The following is a 21,822-nucleotide window of genomic DNA, read 5'->3' as shown; positions in this document are numbered from 1 at the left end:
AGGTATTTGGTTCACTATCTAAACAAATTTGATTTACATAATCCATTTTCTTAAAAGAATTCACACTATTTATTTTATGATGAGAGATTATATGTGTTAATTAAGATGAAAGAGAAGTATAAAGAAAAGAAACACTGCATATATACTTATAAACAAACCAAATAAAAAGGGTACACAAACAAAGCATAGTAATGTAAAACTATTTTCTAATGCCTAGTTGTCTAATAATAAAAGGGACACTAACTTGTCTAATAAAAGGGACTCTGATTTGGCGGTACAGAGCCAAACCTTCTAACCTTGAAGATAATGTTCAAATCTTAAAAATGAGACGAAGATTGTTTCAAAGAATGAGACAAAGATTGCTCGGTGTAATTGTCTTTCATAAATAGAAAAAATAAGTAAGGAAATGAAAATGGACATAAATTATTTATGTGTATACAAAGAGCCATAAGCATTATATTAGACTGTTTCTAACCGTGATGGTGACATCAAAGGCAAGTGATGTAATTTTTGGTGATGTGGCAAGGTCAAGAGACGAAGTTAAATAAATGGGGAGTTAAAAAAAATAGTCAAATTGTTTCAACGAACAAGGGTTCAATTGGATGTCTCTTAAAAAAAAAAAATCCAAATTTCCAGTTATTTGATTTAAAAAAAAAAAATCCACGGGTACGGGTGATGGATCCAATGGATCCGCATCCACGACCCGCGGGTGCTATCCCTAATTGTGACAAGTACGAATCAACTAAAAGTCTAAAAGATAAATGCTCTTATAGGGATCAAATGTTCACAATAATTGCCTAAGCTAGATATGAAACAAATAGTTCATCAAAAAAAAATATGCATCTAAAGCTTCTACTGAAAATTAATGTGCAAGGTACAACATATAACTATATGGTCAAATTCATTTGAGCCTTCGGAGTCACAAGTATATGATGTATATATATTATTCAATTAACAAAATAGTAAATCGAAATTAATTCATATGAATAGTAAAACGAAATTAATTAATTTACTATTCACATAAAAAACGCATATTATAAAAGCGCATATGATGAAAACCGCATATGATGAAAAGCGCAGCGTATATGATAAAAAGCGAATATGATGAAAAGCACATCGCATATGATGAAAAGCGCATATGATTAAAAGCGCATATGGTAAAAAACACAGCGCATATGGTGAAAAACACAGCGCATATGATTAAAAGCGTATATGGTGAAAAGGATATATGATAAAAAAACACATATGGTGATTTATAAAAAAAAAAACACATATGGTGATTAATGGAAAACACATATGGTGATTAATGGAAAACACATATGGTGATTAATGAAAAGTATATTGTGAAAAAGAATCACAAATATTTCTTGAAAGAATTCAAGGTAAGATATATGAACCAATTCATCCATCATGTGAACCATTTTGATATTTCATGGTTCTAATAGACGCATCTAGCGGATGGTCTCATATTTGTATGTTATCAAGCCGTAATATGGCATTTGCAAAGTTTCTTGCACAAATTATTAAATTGAGAACACATTATTCTGATTACACCATTAAAAGGATGAGACTTGATAATGCTAGTGAGTTAACATCTCAAGCATTTAATGATCATTATATATCTACAGGGATTGTTGTTGAACATCCAGTTGCTCATGTGCATACACAAAATTGGTTTAGCTGAATCAATAGATAAACGCTTACAGCTAATAACTAGACAATTGATAATGAGTACAAATCTCTCAATATTTATATGTGGACATGTAAATTTACATGCTGCGACATTAATTCGCATTATACCATGTGGAAGTCGTAAATATTTTTACTTAATACTTGATTTTGGCCAAGAGCCAAATATTTTCTACCTTAAAACATTGGTTGTGCAGTGTATGTTCCAATTGTATCACCACAACACAATAAAATGGTTCTTCAAAGAAAGATGATAATATATTTTGGATATAAAACATCTTCAATCATAAGATATATTGAACCCATGATGGGTGATGTTTTTACAGCACGTTTTGCTGATTGTCATTTTAATAAAACATTGTTCCCTAGATTAGGGGGAGAAATAAAAATAAAAAATAAAATGATGCTTCATGATGCGAACATCAATTAAGGTATATTGAACTCGCACAAAAGAATGTGAAACGAAAGTTCAAAAATAATGCATATGCAAGAACTTGCAAATTAATTACTTTATGCATTTACAGATATAAAAAAGTGACTAAATCATATATACCAGCGATAAATGCTCCAGCTCGAACTGAAATTCCAAAAGCTGGCAATAATGTCACTGTTGAGTCTTTGCCACGCATCAAACGTGGAAGATCAATTGGTTCCGAAGATAAAAATCCTCGAAAAATAAAATCAACTGATAATGAGGTAAGAGAAAGTGTTCAAGAAGAACCACAAATCAATATTCCTTCTGCAGAGGATATTGATAAATGTAAATACTAAAATTGCGATAAATTATGCAATATTATGGAACCGAAATGAAACTAAAATCTCTATGAGATATTTTCATATAATGTTACAATGACATCATGAATAAAGATGATGATCTGGAACTAAAATCTGTCATTGAATATACAAAATGGACATGATTGAGCTCAATGGAAAGGAGCAATAAGAGCTGAATTAGAATCGCTCGATAAAAGAAAAGTTTTCGGATCAATCGTTATCACTTTTAAAGATGTGAAACGTATGGGATACAAATGAATTTTTATCCGAAAAGAAATGTGCAAATGAAGTTACAAGGCAAAACTAGACTTGTAACTCAATATTTTCCACAAAGACCAGAAATGAATTAGGAGAAAAACTTATCCTCCTGTAATGGATACAATTACTTATTAGACACTTAATCAACCTGGTAGTTATTTAAATGCATCTCATGAATGTTGTTACTACTTATCTGTATGGATCACTTAATAGTGATATATATGAATATACCTAAAGGGTTAAGGTATCATAAGCATCTAATGTAAAACCCAAGGGAATATATTCCATTAAATCACAAAGATTTCTAAATGGGTTTATACAAATGGGACGTATGTGGTATTACCGATTAAATGACTACTTGATAAAAAAAAGGGTATACATATAAACTTATTTTGCACGTATGTTTTATAAAAACAATGTTCGGATATGTGATCGTAGTTGTTTATGTCAATGTTCTTAACATCATATGAACAAATAAAGAAATCTATGAAATCATTCAACTTCTAAAGAATTATTTTGAAATAAAAAATCTTGAAAAAACCAAGTATTACCTTGGATTGAAAATTGAGCATATGCCTAATGGTCTACTTGTACATCAAACAACTTATACTGAAAAGATTTTAAAACATTTTTTTTAAAGATAAAATCAATTGGTTGTTAGATCACTCAATATTGACACTGATCCATTTCATCCCCGTGAAGATCATGAAGATATTAACGGATCAGAAGTTCCATATATTAGTACAATTGGGACTGTTATGTATCTTACAAATTATACAAGACCTGACATTTCTTTTGCAGTTATTTTGTTGACAATGTTCAACTCAGCCCTTACAAAAAGACATTGGAATGGGACAAACACATATTTTGATACCCTTGAGAAACTGCTGATTTAAAATTATTTTATTCTAACGTTTCAAAACAAGATTTGGTTGATTATGTATATGCAGGTCATTCATCAAATCCTCATAAAGATAAATCTCAAACTCGATATGTATTCCTAAATGGAGGTACCACAAAATCATGGTGTTCTTAAAACAAACACTTGTTGCAACATCATCAAATCATGACGAAGTGATTGCATTATATGAAACTACTCGAAAATGTGTTTGGTTGAGATCAATGACACAAATCATTATTGATTCTTGTGGACTAGAACGCTATAAAAAACTAACAACTATCTTCACCAACAACTATATATGAAGATAATGCAGCTTGCATAATACAAATGAAAGAAGAGTATCAAAAGTGACTGAACAAAATATAAATACTGACGAGGCGCCAAAGCTATAGACGGTCTTAACGGTCATAAGTTTGATGGAAAAGAATGGTATGTTGGTAAGGCTCAGAAAAAACTACAAGGGAATAGGAATTGAAACAAGGGTTTGAGCAAACCATGAAGGAGACTGTAGACAAATCACAGGGACTAAACTTGTACATAAAAGATTTAGATGATACAGTTTCAGATGAAAACCTCAGATTCTTCTCATATACTCAAGATCTCGTAAAAGACAACCAGATTAAAATGAGATACGTTCAATCAACAACTCTGCTGATCTTTATACCAAAGCACTGCCAACTGCTATTTTCAGAACACACGTTCATAATATTGACATGAGGCATGTTCAGAAGATGTAACAACTCAGACGTTGCCTACTTGAGGGGGAGTCAACTCTATGCTGCACTCTTTTTCCCTTAGCTAAAGTTTTATCCCAATGAGTTTTCTTTAGCAAGGTTTTTAACGAGGCAGTACTAGTTATTCTCTAATAAAATTGTCATCCAAGGGGGAGTGTTATAAAATATCTAGATTGGATGTTAATTTTATTATTATTATATTTCTTGCATAGTAATATTTTATGCTATAAATAGACATGTATGGTAGCCATTTAATGTGTACCATTTCTCTTGAAATATCAATATCAATATTTCTTCTCTCCTTCTTCTCTCTTTTTCTCTCCTTGTTCTTATAACCATTAAAGGTAGTTATAAGCCTACTGAATTATAACACCCATAAATTTTTTAGAGATTATAGTTTAATAGTTTGGACTACTAAAGTGTTTGAAATTAGCCCACTTATAATTTTATAGTATGGGCCATTGAATATATTATATATAAAAATAAACAAACTCTTGTCAAATTCCTATTCTAATTCTTTTTGACTTTCTTCTACATCACAATTTCTAACGGTTCTATCTCCAATCCTTCATCCTAAGGATGACAATGGATCGGGTGAGGACGTAAGGTCATATCCATATCCATTTAATTTTTTTTATCCATATTCATATCTATATCCATATTCATATCCATTTAAATTTAGTTCATCTATCATCCATATCTAGTGGATTAAGCTGATTAATGAATATCCATTAGATATTTAAGAAATCTTAAAATATTTTCAAATATATAACGAAAGCATAAACGTAATATAATATCGCGCAATTTAAAATTCTTGCACCAGAATGTGCAATGTACTAATATATTTATAATAGTTGGTGTATATGAATCCCTAATCTCATCACTCATAACTACCAAACTATTGGACATGAGTTAGAATTACTATTGTAAAATTACAACTGTATAGACAATACCCGACACATTCAATATTTTATGCAAGAAAGTTATCGAATAAATTTTGGGGACTCCATTGGGTTTTGATTCTAGAATCGTCACTGGATCTAACATCGCATGGTGGCTTCTTGGTAAAGGATTTGACATGTATAATTGATCAATGAGTATTACTTCCAGATAATGTGACAATTAGTACTCTTGACTAATAACTAGTGCCAATAAAAATAATAATCTTCATTTGGAGAGCTAGGCGTAAGAGACTCTCGGTCCGCGTTGAATTAAATAAAAGGGATATTGATCTAGACTCCATCCGTTGTCCAGTTTGAGATGACGATCTTGAAGATGTTGAACATGCTCTTTTCTCGTGCTCGTTTGCCAAAGATATATGGTCTCGAATCTTCAATTGGTGGAATCAAGTTACACCTCCAAATCTATCCCTGGAAACCTTACTTTCGGGGGTGGGATGGTCGTTATTTCCCTCATCGTTAATAAGCACATGGCAAACGGTTATTTGGATTGCTTGCTATCACATTTGGCAAAACAGAAACAATGTCGTATTCTCCAAAAACAAAAAAAGGTGTTGCTCTCTTGTCAAACGAAATTCAAATAAAAAGTTATGATTGGATTTCAAATCGATTGAAGAACTCATGTTTGGACTGGAACCGCTGGCTAAATGATTCGTTCTCGTCTGATGGTTCCTATGCGTACCGAAGTGGAATAGGCTAAATAAACTCATTCCTCGGTCTGTACTCGTGTTTAATATATAGCATAGGGCAGCCCCTACGTGGTATTATGTATCTCTCGAGTATTGTATATCTGCAGGTTGAAGTTCTTGTAATTGCGGATCTAAATGGGTGGGTCATATGACACTTTGTTGCTGAGTTTTGATCAGCACTGTATCTTTGGCCCTCCCAGCTTGGTTTTCAAGTGAGATCTTGCGCTGGGTAGCTACACAGGACTTCGATTGCAGGCTTTTAGAATTGTAAACTCGTGTACTGTAAATAATAATATATCAATAAAACATTTTCTGCTTTTATAAGAAAATGAAACGTTTCTTTAGTGATTTGATACAAAATCATGCACATTTCATTAGTTAGATGATTTGACACAATATTGGTTGACGATCTTACTTACATCACGAAAAACTAATTAACTTTTAGATAGATTTTAGATATTGTTGACGATATATTAGAGCACCAGGAGTCGATGCTTTTTTTTTCGGCGTTACGACCTTTCAACGGTGGGGACGGTGGGATCCCCGACACCACGCCGACGTTAAATCGCCGTTAAAGGCCGGCGTTGGGGCTCAGCGTTAGGCTGGTAATGGTGTGATTTGGGTTGGTGTTTGATAATATATCCGTTATTCAACGGATATATTCATTAAATATTATTTAATTATTTATTAATTTTTTAATATTTTCTTCTTCTATATATATACAAATACATTTTATACATAAACACAACACAATATTTCTTCAAACAAATACTTCTCTAAATTAACTCCTCTCCTTCATAATGTCTTCAACATCATCGTCTAACGAAGAGTATTTAATGGAAGTGCTCGATATAATAGACAACGAGGCGTTAGAAAGTGAAAATGAGACGGAAAGTTCAAACAAACGTCGTTACATAGACCGTGAACATGAAGCCGCACATTTACGTCTTATTACCTACTATTTTGTTGCAGGTTCCAAATACTCCAACGATAATATTAAAAGGAGGTTTCGGATGCGGCGACGCGTTTTTCTTCGAATTATGGAAGATATTCTCAACTACTGTAAAGATCCGCTACCTGAATATTTTAGGTAATTTCATTTACGGGTTGATGCGCGCGGCATGTTGAGTATTAGTACATACTTAAAAATGACTGCCGCTCTGTGGCAATTAGCTTATGGTGATACACCCGATCTTTTTGACGAGTACTTGCAAATGTCAGAACGAACATGTTGTGAATCGCTAATGAACTTCTGTAAGTGTATTATTGATTTATATAAAGATGAATATATGCGAGAGCCTACCACTAATGATATCAAACGATTGTATGGGGCTCACGAAGATATTCACGGTTTACCTGGAATGATGGAAAGCATAGATTGTATGCATTGGGAGTGGGAAAAATGTCTCGTTGCATGGAAATGTCAATTTACTCGAGGCGATCACAAAGTTCCAACTATTATGCTAGAAGTCGTAGCCTCATATGATAACTGGATTTGACATGCTTTCTTTGGGGTTGCGGGTTCAAACAACGACTTAAACGTCTTGAATGATGATAATCTCTTCAACTCAATGCTTAATGAAGAAATACAAGACATTCCTTTTACTGTAAATGGGGTTGAGTACAAAATAGGATATTACCTAGCCGATGGTATATATCCCGGGTGGGCATCATTTGTTAAGGCGTTTTCAAGTGCAAATGATGAAAAACGTAAGTACTTTTCGAAGAAACGAGCAGCGGCACACAAGGATGTTGAGAGGACTTTTGGTATTTTACAAGGGAGTTGGCATATACTACAACAACCAGCAAGGGCATATAGCATCAATGTTATGAAACAAATGATGTATACTCGCATCATCTTACACAATATAATTGTTGAGGATAATGATTTTGCTCTAACCGAAAATGATTGAGTTTACGAACCCGTTCGTAATATGCAAACAACTTGGATCAAGAGGTGTGAAATTCACAGGAGGAGGACGAAAGATTTACGAGATAGGGAAGTGCATGAGGGCCTAGGATCGGATTTGGTTGAACATGTTTGGGCTAATCGTGAGATGTCGGGGACGAATTAAGTATTGTGTTTTTATTAAGTAATGCATTTTTTTAAGTATTTTTTTAAGTATTTTTTTATTTAATTAATGTATTTTTTTTATTAATGAAATTTAATTTGGTATATGTTTTTATATTTTTAATATATAATTAAACTAAATAATTAATAAAAAAAAAATAAGATTTAACACTAAAATTGAACATTGAACGGTTTCTCTTGTTTTGGCCTCATTGTTAAATCTCAATGTTAAGTTTATAACACTGAGATTTAACACTGAGCTCAGTATCACGACTCCTAGTGCTCTTAAACTTAAATCTCAATATATATATTAACATATCTTAAAGGAATAGTGAACCATCGGTTAAACCCATAAAATAAACGAGCTGATTAGTCTTTTCCATAGTGTGTGAGTACATATACGAACGATTATTATATTATTTTTGCAAACTCCGTGCATATTTCATGTGACTTACACGGATATATAAAAGTTGTCTATCAACTGGCTCAGTCTACTAAGTAGACTTCTATTTTTTACCACTGAAGCTTGACTTGAGTTATATGGGGTGTGATTCAACTTGGGGTATTGTCAATCCAGGTTCAATTCCCACTCCAAACAGGGTGCCAATCCAGGGGTACCCAAATTTTATTATTACGTTTATTTAAAACATAAGGAAATGAAGATGTTAGAAATATTTTGGTCATTTCAAGTGAATAAGAGATTTATGATGAGAAAAATTTTAAACTTTTTGAACTCATAATCAAGAAATGTTAATTGATAATTTCGTAAATCCACATAAATTTGGTAGGCATAATTATGCAGACAGCCCTTTGATTTGTATAAATTACGCATTCTCTCTCTAAACTTTTTTTTCTTGCGTGAACAATTCTCGTGGTGTGTTTGTATATAGAGTCCCTAAGAATGACGAAGGTTAAAAAATTTCGTTAAGTCACATCACATGTACAATGCGTGTAAGGTGACTTAATTTTCATAGCGTCCGTTAATCTTAGGGACTTTACGTGCAAGATTGACAAACTACGATGACTCTTTGCGCAAGAAAAATTGTTTAGCGTGTGAGATTGTAGTATGAGCAAATAATAGTGACTGTCGCATAATTATGTCTCGATCATCTTGTAAAATGGTTGAAGAAAATTTATAATCTTCATTTTATCAATCAAGCTTCTTAAGCTATTGAATTGGAATCACAATTACCCGACGACTCGTGCTATCAAAAAATTGATATATATATTATATTATTAAATTATTAATTATTAAATATTGTGCAAAAAATAACATAGACATTGCACATATCATTACAAACTATAGCAAACACTTCCTATTGAAGACGGTACTTTTTAAAAAGAAACACAATACTTTAAAGGGAAAAGTATATGAAAATGCATTGAACTTTTAATAAATTCCTATTGTATGCATTCAACTTTCAGATCTTCTATTGTATGCATTTAACATTCTAAATTGTCCTATTGTATGCATTTAACCTGCTATAATAGGTAACCTTTCAGGTTACCTCAATTTCACTTCTAGATATTTACATTATTAGTCCCTCACTTTTATAAATCCTAATTTTATTAGTCCCTCATGTAACTTATTATCCTAATTTTTTTAACATAATTCTTTACCTTCTTGGTCCATCTTCATCTTCATACATTCATTATCAAATTTTTTTAGAACTGCAACTTATTAGGGTAATTCCTAAATGAGTTCATCCTTAATCATCCCTATTTGAGAGTTCATCCTTACTTTTAAACCACAATCAAATTGTATGGCACCAGCAACAGATCCACTTAAACCATCAAATATAAAAAACTTCAAAATCTATCAAAAATTATATAAACCCACACCAAAAACCCACACCAAAAATTTATAGCAGCAACAAGTGATACGTTATGCACCAGCGCCGCCGCCGGAATGCGTTATTCCGGCACCAAATCGATTACGAATTCCGACACTAAATCAATTACAAATGCGTGCTTCGTTTACGAATTCAGATCTGGAAATAAGATATTAAATAATCTATAAATAACAGGTCATCGGAAAAGATATTAGCACCGGAGTGAGGGTTAATGTTACTGTTGATGGTGGTTCCGCCGGTGATTGTGGTTCCTGTTGATGGAACTATGGTTCAGACGACGTCATCAATAATCGGATCAAAGGTTTCAGATCGATTGTGGTATTGAATCGATGTGTACCTGAATTCACCTAATTAATCAAATACATAAATGATAAATTAGGGGATTTGTTGGAGTCTGCTACTTATAACAAAGATACATTTTGAATTCTATAGATTAAATTTTTAAATAGCAGTAAATTATAACAAAGATACATTTGTTGGTTATTTTTTTAGAAGGTAAAATTGAGGATGTACATAAAATTTGAGATTTTGAATTTTTTTGGGGGTTTCATTTTTAGTTACGTTTTTGATTTTGATTGTGTAAAATAAATATAGGAATATTAATTTGGTGAAGAAATATTAGGATTCATGATTTTGGATGATTGAAAATGAATGTGGATGATGAAGATGATTAAAACACTTTTTGTTTATGTTTATAATCACAATTTTGGTTTTGATTATGTTTAAAAGATGGGGATGAAGATGAATGGAAGATGATGAAGATAAATGGAAGATGATGAGGAACCAATGAAATTAGGATTTACAAACATGAGAGACTAATAATGTAAATATATCTAATAGAAGGTTATCTATTATAGCAGGTTAAATACATACAATAGGACAATTTAGAAAGTTGAATGCATACAATAGGAGATCTGAAAGTTAGATGCATACAATAAAAATTTAGTAAAAGTTCAATGCATTTTCATATACTTTTCCATACTTTAAACGATAGCAGATTAAATTTGGCCAAGTATGGCAACGAACGTATAGCCTCGCTTTATTGAACTGTTGGCATACGCCTCAACAACGTTTACTACTCGAATAATTCATCTGAATAAGAGTGAACTCGGGGGATCGAACATCATAACATCGCTAGAAAGAGATATCCAAACCTAGGAACTTTTCATTTGTAATTTGGTTTAAAATCTGGCTCATTTCATCCTTGAGATGATTACTCCAATCCCCAACTTTCCCTTCTCTAAAAAACGCGTTATTCGGTATGCCTTCATGTAAATTTCCAACCTTATTAACCTCACTTAAGTTGTCAAAACTACATAGATTAACAATTTCTTCCACCGCACCTTTAGCCTCTTCTTCCTCAGTAAAAGGGTATCCCAAGAACATTGCGAGTCGCTTAACATTATTCATGGTGTCCATTTTCATACCTTCATATGTTAAAAACATAACCTTGTGTTTGTGTTCTAAACTAGCCTTATGGTAACCTTTCACATGGTCCCAATATGGCCCTAATGGCATCACCCCTTTACTAAATAACTCGAAGGCCTCTTCAATTGTCATTAGAGTACGCGTTTTGTCTCTCAATATGTTCGCAAAGTGAAACATAGAGACCAAAACGTCTTTAGGGTTCCTACATAAATAAACTACGCGACAACCAGAATCAAGAATTGTTTGAGGTAACGAAGTGTAAGGTATATGTGTTGCAAAGAGACGTGACGAATATTGATCATCATAAGTTGGTGTGTTTCTAAGAATTACGGATTCAACGAAGGGTACACATTTATGAGGATTAGAACTAAGCAGAGGGTGAGTTGAAACACAACTTGTTTTCTTGTTGGCAAGATGCCCCCGCCCATTATCAACTGAGCTGCTCGCCATTAACGCAACACAGTTGGTTTGTAACTCATTTCTACGTACTATAGCAAAAACGAGCGCCTTGAGCCAAGTTGTCCCGGATTTTGGTAATGTGGCTAAGTAGATATCGGTTTGACGAGCTTTAAAACCATCTTGCACAGCCATCACGGTCTCAGCTGAGATTCGACGCTTAGACTGATGCCAAAAGCCTTGGTACAAGTATAGATTTTCGGATATCCAACCTTTCTCTTTTGGCAGCGTTATCAATTTATCTTTGTATTTATCGAAAATGAGAGACAGATTCGCCATTTCTTGATTATCTTCATTGTTAGATTTTCTTGGAGAGGGTTGAGAAGATATAGGAATCGACATTTGAAGGATTCTGACTGCTGAGAAAATAGAGTTGTTTATTTATAGATCCAATTCGTCTTTTTTGGTTTTACGATTTTTAATTTTAAATGTTGTACGAGTACAAAGTACAATTAGGGAATCGAAAAATCTTATGAAACCAAGAGGAAATATTTTATGGGTTCTAAAAATAATCGGTTATAGAGTCACTTGTTGCGTAAAGTAATTGATTATTCCGTATAAGTATGTGTAAAGTGAGAAGATTTTATTGCATGAATCCAATAAACCATATAAACGGAAAAGTAATTAACAAGTGAAAAAATTGAGATTTAAAAAGCCAAATGACAAAGTTAGACGATATAAACACTAAATAAGGGCAATTAGAAAATGATATATCGATCAATTACTATTTACTAAAACATTCTAAATATCGTACTCCATATTTAAGTTATTTTATTGATTGACATGGGCGGTGAATAATAAAAGTAGAAAGTAAAAATATTTAACTCACTAATTGAGATGGACGGTGACTAATCTATCTATCTATACATCTTAATAAATCAAGGGATTAAATCCAATGTGACACCTCCACATTAATCGCTGACGTGGCATCCAACATGTACATTTTTAATTAGTTCATAATAATAAGTGCTAATGACATTAAATTACAGGTGGCCAAAATTTCAAATCCATTAACCCTAAATCGGTTTCAAACGCCATGTCGAACCCGATTTTTAGCATTTTCTTCAGTAATCACGTTTCTTCAGTATTTTCTTCCTCAAACCTAGGGTTCCAAATAAAATCTTCAAATCAACAAAGAAATCCAAAGTATACATCTGTAAACCTGCGTTTCATATAATCATCGTTCCTCCCATACATGGAATCTCTAATTCATCCGCTACAAACCTAAAAACATCGATCGATTCAATGAGATTGATCTGCTACAAAACCTTAAACTCCTAAATCCGTTTTTAAACCGATTCAATCGAAAAAAACCCTAAAGTGAATCGATTCTTAAATCGGTAATTTTTCAGCACATAATCGTTTGATTCTGTAGTTAGGTCATTCTGATCGATTTATTTGTGTGTTTGATTGCCGGTTAGTTTCACCTTTGTAATCATTAAAAGCCTTCGATTATCACGTTTCACATACGACGATTTTGGTTGTAGGTGGAATTAGAGTTTGATTGATTTGTTAATGACCCTAATTTCTTCACTTTTGTTTTCTTCATATCGTTATAATCGATTCGCGTACCGTATTCAAAACGTAAGGTGTATGATTATATTACATGTTTACTTCAATGTTTTTTGTAATATGATACACTGGGTACGTTTTAACGTTTGGGAAGTTTTATTGATTCCGGAAGACAAACACAAACAATGTGGCAACCAAAGTAAGGTGGTTAATGTTTGTGTTTTTATCAGACTTGAGGAAGCTTTTGCCACTTATTGTAAAATAGCAATTTATTTCCATCACATGTTAAATAAATCTTAAAACTCTTTCATGTACATAATGTTTCAGGAAAATGTTGAATTTGAATCGGAACATGAAAATCCAGTGAGGTACGTCCATTGATACAGCGTAAACCCGAATTCATCGTCTGCGAATAGGGAGAAATAATGTCTGAATTCTCATTGCATTATAATTGACCAAAATCATTTGAGGTAACTGTTAATGCTACTTAAACTCTTTAATTGTATGCTTTATTACAGTTATAATTTTGCAACATATGGAATGTGGAAATGTAAATAAGAGTGTACATGCATTGAAATCATTCACAGCTCATTGTCTCTTTTGCTCATGTCACTCACTTTATTGCGTATAGGTAGCCAAATGGGCGGGTCAGGTGGGTGTAAAGATATATCATATATGTATAGTCAACTTTGTCCAGTTTTATTGTATCTTTTATATCAGTGGTAGTAGAGGAACATTGTAATTTGACTTTGTTGGTGACGTTTCATCCTTGAAAGATTCGTATCAAAATTTTTGAATGGCTAAGATAAAGATAGATTTTGCATCTAAGGATTGAGATTTTGACAAGTAAGATTTTTTAAAATTGAAATTGAATGAAGTGTTAAAAGTTTTGTTATAATATGTAATAAAGAATAAAGATAAAGATTAGTTTTAATTCGACTTGACTCGTCCCTTTGATTGAATAGTTTTGTCCATTTTGTCTAGTTGTACGCTTCTAACATCTCGAGTTGAAACTTGGATAAAAAAAATAGTGGGTTAGTCTCTGATTAAAAGGGCTGGATTCAAAACATCAACAGGGCTAACGTAAAACTTCTTGTTGGGCCTATCGAAAACTATGAGCACAATTGTTCTTTTCATGTTCATCATCATCTTCTTGACCAGCTTGCTTCATAAATAAATGAGAAAAAACCAGTTAATGCATTATTCAATAAATTTTTTAGTTATACGCACGTCAAGTAACGAAATTAATTAGGAGATCCCTGAAAGAATGCCTAACAATGTGCATTGATACAATATATTCAAGTAAATGAAAGCAGCTTAATCTGTAAGTATTTCAACATATTTTATTAATTAAATACTCAAGAAATATATTTTATATTTCTATTTAAAACATTACTAAACTAGGCCAATGATAGTTCTAATTACATATTGCATTATATGTGAAGACATAACAAAGATAATTTGATCGAAATATCATTGGTCATAAATAAATGTACTATACCCTTGGTTATAAAGGTCAATTTGAAGCTTTATTTTTCTCAACACTTTAAAAGCCTTTCCTTTTATTTTTCCTCCAAGATATTACACATTCTATTCAAGCATGTTCACTCCATATGTTTTGTAGTCTCAAGCCGATTCCCACGCCTTTGGCACCCGAATCTCACGGATGGTCTGAAGGGAACCCTCAATGGACGACGTTGTATAACACGTCAGTTTCGAGCTCCTTCGATCACTAAATTTTCAAGTTTGGAGTTTCCTCAGTTTACTATACCAAGCATACCTTTCGGTCACTCCTTCAACTTCTCCACCTACAACCGCATCTTTCTTGTTGGATTTACACCATCAAACGATTTCACCTTGTATCATTGCTCTTATGCCTCGACACTACTCCATATTGTTGGAAATTTAGTGTAATTGAGGGATTTAGTCTACACTTGTAAATGGGTTAGGAGGTACGGAGTGTATATCCATTAAGTGATAGATTACCCGGACCAAAGTGGTTTTCCTTTAGTCACTATAAGGACTTAGTCAGCTCGAAATTTGACTAAGTGTTTTCGTGCTTAGTCTTCTTAGTAAGCACGAGATGTCGTGCTTAGTCTTCTTAGTAAGCACGAGTTGTGGTGCTTAGTCTTCTTAGTAAGCACAAAATGTTTTCGTGCTAGGTATTCTTAGTCACCACGAAATTTGACTAAGTGTTTTCGTGCTTGGTGTTCTTAGTGAGCACGAAAATGACTAAGTGTTTTCGTGCTTGGTCTTCTTAGTAAGCACAAAATGTTAACTAAGTGTTTTCATGCTAAGTTTTCTTAGTAATCACGAAATCTGACTAAAGGGTTGTGGTTAAAAAGCAATAATGATCTAATCATGAGTTAGTATCATTATGATGAGACTTTTAACCTTCTTGAAGATCAAAGGTCTTTGTGACTCTTGAGATGGATATACTTATGAAGGATGAAGGATTAATTGGCCATTAATTTAAATAATGTCTTCCATGTTTTGGGTGCCTATATAAGGATGAGAAATTATTCATGAGAAGATGATGAACAAACAAATCACATAATACTCTCTAGCACACGGGTTCTTACTTTGTGCCAAAAGTTAGAACATTATCGACGTCTTATCCCAAAGCGATATCCGTGTAACCCGGGCAATAAGGGTCGAATAGTTACTTTCGGAAAGTGATACCACGATTCAGTGATTTATCCGGTCATCAATTATTTACCCTACCCGAAGACTCCAAAACCTCCAGCAATCGAAAGTAACTATTTTTGATATAATCGTTGGCGACTATAATGAAGAATATGAGTGCTAATTTCTCCAAACTTGATAAGTTTGAAGGAATGGATTTTCAGAGATGGTGGAAGATGAAGATGCACATCTTTTTTACTAGCATGAGTGTGGTAAGTGTACATAGTACACCAATTCCCGAAGATGGTGGTGGTGATGCTACTATTGAAGAGATGTAGAAAAGGAACAAATGGGGAAACGATGACTAAAGTTCTCGAGATTTTATCCTCAATGGTATGGTTGATTCCTTTTTGTTTTAATATTTGGCCAAATCATAACCTATTAAATATTAAGACATGTGTGAATTTGTTAAGTGTGTTTTGTCAAAAATTGACATGTTTGTTTAATAACTATGGTAACAAACAAGAGAATTGATAATGCTAAAAATGAACATATATTTCATAGCATTATCTTTCAAGAAAGACAAGCTTTTGGTTGCAATTGTTCTATTTACAAGTGATATTCGTTTAAATAATAAAAGGTGAAGACAAAAGACAGATTCGACGATTTGAAGACGCAAATGACCAAAACGCTAAAAAGTACAAAGTACAATCCAAGTGGCTCAATTTATTGATGAGAAACGTCTAAAAGTTACAAGAGTACGAGCCGCAAAACGCAAAGTACAAGATATTAAATCGTACGAAAGGACGTTCGAAAATCCGGAACCGGGACATGAACCAACTGTCAACGCGCAAGTCAACGGACCTAAAATTATAAGTCAACGATGCACAAGAATATAATATAATATATATATAATTATATTAAATTATATATATTATATTATATATATATTAAAAAATACGAGCATCCCACGTTTTTAATGCATGGTGACCAGTGGAAGGCGGCCATGCGATCGCATGGCCTGGAGGCTTTAAATCCATGCGATCACATGGATCACTGTACATGGCCAAGTCCTATAAATAGCAGCGTATTCGACGAGTTTATGTACACCTATATCATATATCTTACTCTCTCTCAATATATTTATATTTATAATTTTAATTTTAATTTTAAGTTAATAATAATAATAATAATATGGTTATAGTAGTGAATGTTTTAAGGTTTGTAAGTTGAAACTCTGTCCGTGTAACACTACGCGATTAATACTCATTGTAAGTTATGTTCAACCTTTTTAAATTAATGTCTCGTAGCTAAGTTATTATTATGCTTAATTAAGCCGAAGTAATTGTAATGTTGGGCTAAATATTAAGACGGGGTTATTGGGCTTTGCACCATAATTGGGGTTTGGACAAAAGACCGACACTTGTGGAAATTGGACTATGGGCTATTAATGGGCTTTATATTCATTAAATGATATCTCGTTGATTTAATATAGAGATTTATAATTTGACGTGTTTATATATAACCACATACGCTTGACTGGGTACGGTGGGCGGGATATCTATAAATACTAATAATTATTCATTTGACCGGACACGGGGATGAATTAATAGTCACTGGACTCATTAAACACAGGGGTGGATTACATTCAAGGGTAATTGGTGTAATTGTTAACAAAGTATTAAAACCTTGGATTACACGCAGTCGATAACCTGGTGTATTCATTAAACAAAGTATTAAGACCTTGTTACAGTTCGAATCCCCAATTAGTTGGAATATTTGACTTCGGGTATAAGGTTAATTTGGCGAAGACTCTCGCACTTTATAATTATCACCGATGGACTATTATGGATAAAACCAGATGTACATATCGAATAATTCAGGACAAAGGACAATTAACCCATGGTAATAAATTAAAATCAACACGTCAAACATCATGATTACGGAAGTTTAAATAAGCATAATTCCTTTATTTTATATCTCATCGCATTTTTATTTACTGTCATTTTATTTATCGTACTTTAAATTATTGCACTTTTAATTATCGTACTTTTATTTTATCGCAATTTTATTTATCGTCATTTACTTTACGCTTTAAATTAAGTTAATATTTTGCATTAGGACTTAAAATCGACAAACCGGTCATTAAACGGTAAAAACCCCCTTTTATAATAATAATAATACTGCTTATATATATATATATATATATATATATATATATATATATATATATATATATATATATATATATATATATATACATACATACATACATACATATATATATACAAATATAGTTTAAAATAAATATAGCGTTAAACTTAGCCAGATCCCTGTGGAACGAACCGGACTTACTAAAAACTACACTAATCTACGATTAGGTATACTGCCTATAAGTTGTAGCAAGGTTTAGGTATATCCATTCTATAAATAAATAAATAACTTGTGTAAAATTGTATCGTATTTAATATTATTTCTTAACAAAAATAATAGTATTTCGTACTACACCTCGCACACATCAAGTATTTTTGGCGCCGCTGCCGGGGAACATCAGCCAAAAGCGAAACGCTATATATATAAAAAAAAATTATTAGTTTTTAATCTATTTTTGTAAAAATATATATATAAGTTTTAAAGAAAAAAAACTAATAAATAATTTTTTTTATATAAGTTGTATTTAAATTAGTTTCTTTCTATAAACATAAATCAGAAAAAAATACATATTTTTATTTTTAGTTTTTATATTTTAAGTTTTAATTAATATAAGTTTTGTAATATTAAACCTAGAAAAAAAAATAAAGAAAAGAAGTATTCGGGCCCGAAACTGTAGCAGCCCAACAACAAAGGCCTGGTATTCGAAGCCATGCAACCGCATGGATATTAAGACTTCGGATCATGCAATCGCATGATCTGACTTGACAGGTCTGATCCTTAACTTAATCGAATTAGGGTTAGGTTTAATTTATAATTAATTAGTAATTAGGGTTTAATTTAATAATAATTAGTTTTAGTTTTATTATTTAATTTGTAATATTAAGTTTTAATTAGTTTTATTAAATATAAAATTAATACTTTTATAAAATAATAATATAAAAATAATATTTTTGTAAAATTGTATTTTTATCAAATTAGTTTATTTTTGTATTTTGTATTTTGTATTTTTATTTATAAACGTTTAATTTGTAATTTGTATTTTTATCGTTCGTAATTAGCTCGTAACTTAGTATTTTGCCATAGTTATTTATATTTCTAGATTTTTAGGCTTTGCCGTAAAATCCCTTAAGTGCTTTTTCTTTAGATTAAGATTTAGGCGCTTTAGAATTTTACGACGTCGCTTATCGCTTTAGTTTTAAATAGATTTTAGTGCCTAATTAAGTTATTGCCGTTTTAGATATAGAATTCCTTTTAAGCTTTAATTCCTTTAGATGCAACTTTTAATATTTAGTTTTTAGACTTTTAAGTTTCGACGCTTTACTTTCTTCTTATTATTTTTCGACGGTTTGTTTTTCGACTTTTTGTTCTTCGACCTCTTATTTTTCGACGCGCTTTTTCTTTCTCATTTCGACGATCTAGTTTTTAGTACATAGAATTTTCTTTTTATCTTCTTTAAATTTCGATGAAAAAATTATTTTAAGCGGTTAAATTGATAGACATCCAAAATTTTCTGGTTCGTAGTAATAGTTGGATTTGTTAGTGGCGAGTTGCGGGCTTCCGATTTAAAGGGTCATGGCTACCTGCTGCATCTATTGGCTATTCGAAACGTGGGCAAAATCAGAAAAGTCTATTAATTTGATAACTTATATAATTTTTATCTTTATAAATAATAGGATATTCAGTGAATGCACCGAGCAAAACGTTCACCACCTTTCATACGTTCACCTCCTGTAACTCGATCAAGACATCTAGCCAATATCGTCGCCGTTGATTTTTCTTTAGAATCATCATCTAGTCGACCAAGTACTCCAATTCAAATTTCCGATAATCCATTTTTTTGAACCCGATCTCACAATTGAGAACCCGGAAGATATTCAGGGACAATTCTGAGATCCTGAACCACTAATCATTCCTCCGGAACCACAAATCATTCAACCAGAGATTGTCGAGGAAGAAACCATTAAATCAAAATCCTCTAGTGATTCAGATTCAACAAACTCAATCATGGAAATCAGGAACCTCTAAGTATGGAAGATCGAATGAGGGCTACACGCACTGGCCAAGGTCATGCCATTACTCAACCATACATTAATGCGCCAGATTATGAAATCAAAGGACAAATCCTACACATGGTAACTAATCAATGCCAATTTAGTGGTATGCCAAAAGAAGATCCAACATCTTCGAACCTTTAATAGGATCTGTACTTTATTTAAAATCAGGGAAGTTGAGGATGAACAGATATATCTCATGTTATTTCCCTGGACTTTAAAGGGAGAAGCCAAAGATTGGTTAGAATCGTTACCTGAAGGGGCGATTGACACATGGGATGTCTTAGTTGAGAAATTTCTTAAAAGATTCTTTCCGGCATCTAAAGCCGTGAGACTTCAAGGAGAAATTGTTACGTTCACACAAAAGCCTAATGAAAATTTATATGAAGCGTGGACAAGATTTGGAAAGTTGTTGAGAGGATGTCCTCAACATGGTTTAGACACTTATCAAATAGTACAAATATTCTACCAAGGATGCGACATTACTACACGAAAAGACATCGACATAGCAGCTGGTGGTTCCATTATGAAGAAAACTGCAACTGAAGCTTGCAAAATTATTGATAACACAGCCTCCCACTCACATGAGTGGCATCAAGAAAAAGACATCGTTAGATCATCTAAAGCGGCTAGAGCCGATTCTAGCATGACTTTGACTCCATTTCCGCAAAGATAGATGCTTTCGAGAGACGAATGGAAAAGATGACTAAAGATATTCACGCAATACGAATTAGTTGTGAGCAGTGTGGAGGACCACATTTGACAAAAGATTGTCTCAGTATTGAATAAACAATGGAACAAAGAGAGAATGTTTCATACATGAACTAAAGGCCTGGAAATAATTATCAAAATAATTATCAACGTCCAAGACCAAACTACAATCAAAATCAAAATTATAACCGAAATATTCCATACAACAATCAACAAGGTCCTAGCAATCAACAAGTATCTAATAATACTTACAACCAGCAAAGACCTATTTTTCCAATTAAACCACCACAACCCGATGATAAATAGCCAAATTTAAAAGATATGATGTCGAAGCTAGTTGAATCTCAAACGCAGTTTTTCACATCTCAGAAACAAACTAATGAACAAAATGCTCAAGCATTTAGAAATCAACAAGCTTCTATTCAAAATCTGGAACAAGAAGTGAGCAACCTAGCAAGGTTGATAGGTGAAAGAAAACCGGGGAGTCTACCTAGCGATACAAATGCTAAACCCCGGAATGAAACAGCTAAAGCCATTACCACAAGAAGTGGTATTACACTCAAATCACCTGAAATACCTGTAATTTCTGATGACTCTATTCTTACTACACAGGCACCACAGCCTGAGCAAGAGAAGGAAACAGAACCGGTAGTTGAAAAGGTTAATGAAGATAACACAGTTAAGGCAAAACCTTATGTTAAACCATACCAACCACCACTTCCTTACCCGAGTAAAATGAGAAAAGAAAGACTTGAAGCCGAGCAATCCAAATTCTTGGATATGTTTAAACAGATAAATGTCAATCTTCCTTTCATTGATGTGATTTCAGGAATGCCAAGATATGCTAAATTCTTGAAAGATCTAATCACAAATAGAAAGAAAATGGAAGAACTCTCGGCTGTTACAATGAATGCTAATTGTTCTGCAGTGCTGTTGAATAAACTACCAGAAAAATTA

At 32.7% G+C, this 21,822-nt stretch overlaps 2 protein-coding genes and 1 non-coding gene across 3 annotated transcripts; 1 reads left to right on the top strand and 2 right to left on the bottom strand.

Annotated features, from left to right (window-relative positions):
• The first annotated feature begins 6,804 nt into the window (after window positions 1-6,804).
• On the top strand, window positions 6,805-7,503 carry LOC139841073 (uncharacterized). Its single transcript, XM_071831305.1, has 2 exons — window positions 6,805-6,976; window positions 7,178-7,503. Exons 1-2 carry the CDS (start codon window positions 6,805-6,807, stop codon window positions 7,501-7,503), a joined length of 498 nt encoding a protein of 165 aa, XP_071687406.1.
• A 3,559-nt stretch (window positions 7,504-11,062) lies between these two features.
• LOC139841071 (cytosolic sulfotransferase 13-like) lies at window positions 11,063-12,154 on the bottom strand. The gene is made up of 2 exons (XM_071831304.1): window positions 11,816-12,154; window positions 11,063-11,758 (listed from the first exon to the last, which is right to left on the bottom strand). The coding sequence occupies exons 1-2, from the start codon at window positions 12,152-12,154 to the stop codon at window positions 11,063-11,065; spliced, it is 1,035 nt and encodes a 344-aa protein (XP_071687405.1).
• Window positions 12,155-20,485: 8,331 nt separating this feature from the next.
• LOC139845715 (small nucleolar RNA R71) lies at window positions 20,486-20,592 on the bottom strand. Its single transcript, XR_011758477.1, has one exon. It is a non-coding gene; the product is annotated as a small nucleolar RNA R71 (small nucleolar RNA).
• Between the last annotated feature and the right edge of the window lie 1,230 nt (window positions 20,593-21,822).

The sequence above is a fragment of the Rutidosis leptorrhynchoides genome, chromosome 4 (genome assembly GCF_046630445.1).
Source record: "Rutidosis leptorrhynchoides isolate AG116_Rl617_1_P2 chromosome 4, CSIRO_AGI_Rlap_v1, whole genome shotgun sequence".
In the NCBI taxonomy this organism is placed as follows: Eukaryota; Viridiplantae; Streptophyta; class Magnoliopsida; order Asterales; family Asteraceae; genus Rutidosis; species Rutidosis leptorrhynchoides.
The sequence above is the reverse complement of the archived record's forward strand: the minus strand, read 5'-3'. Positions and strand labels throughout refer to the sequence as shown.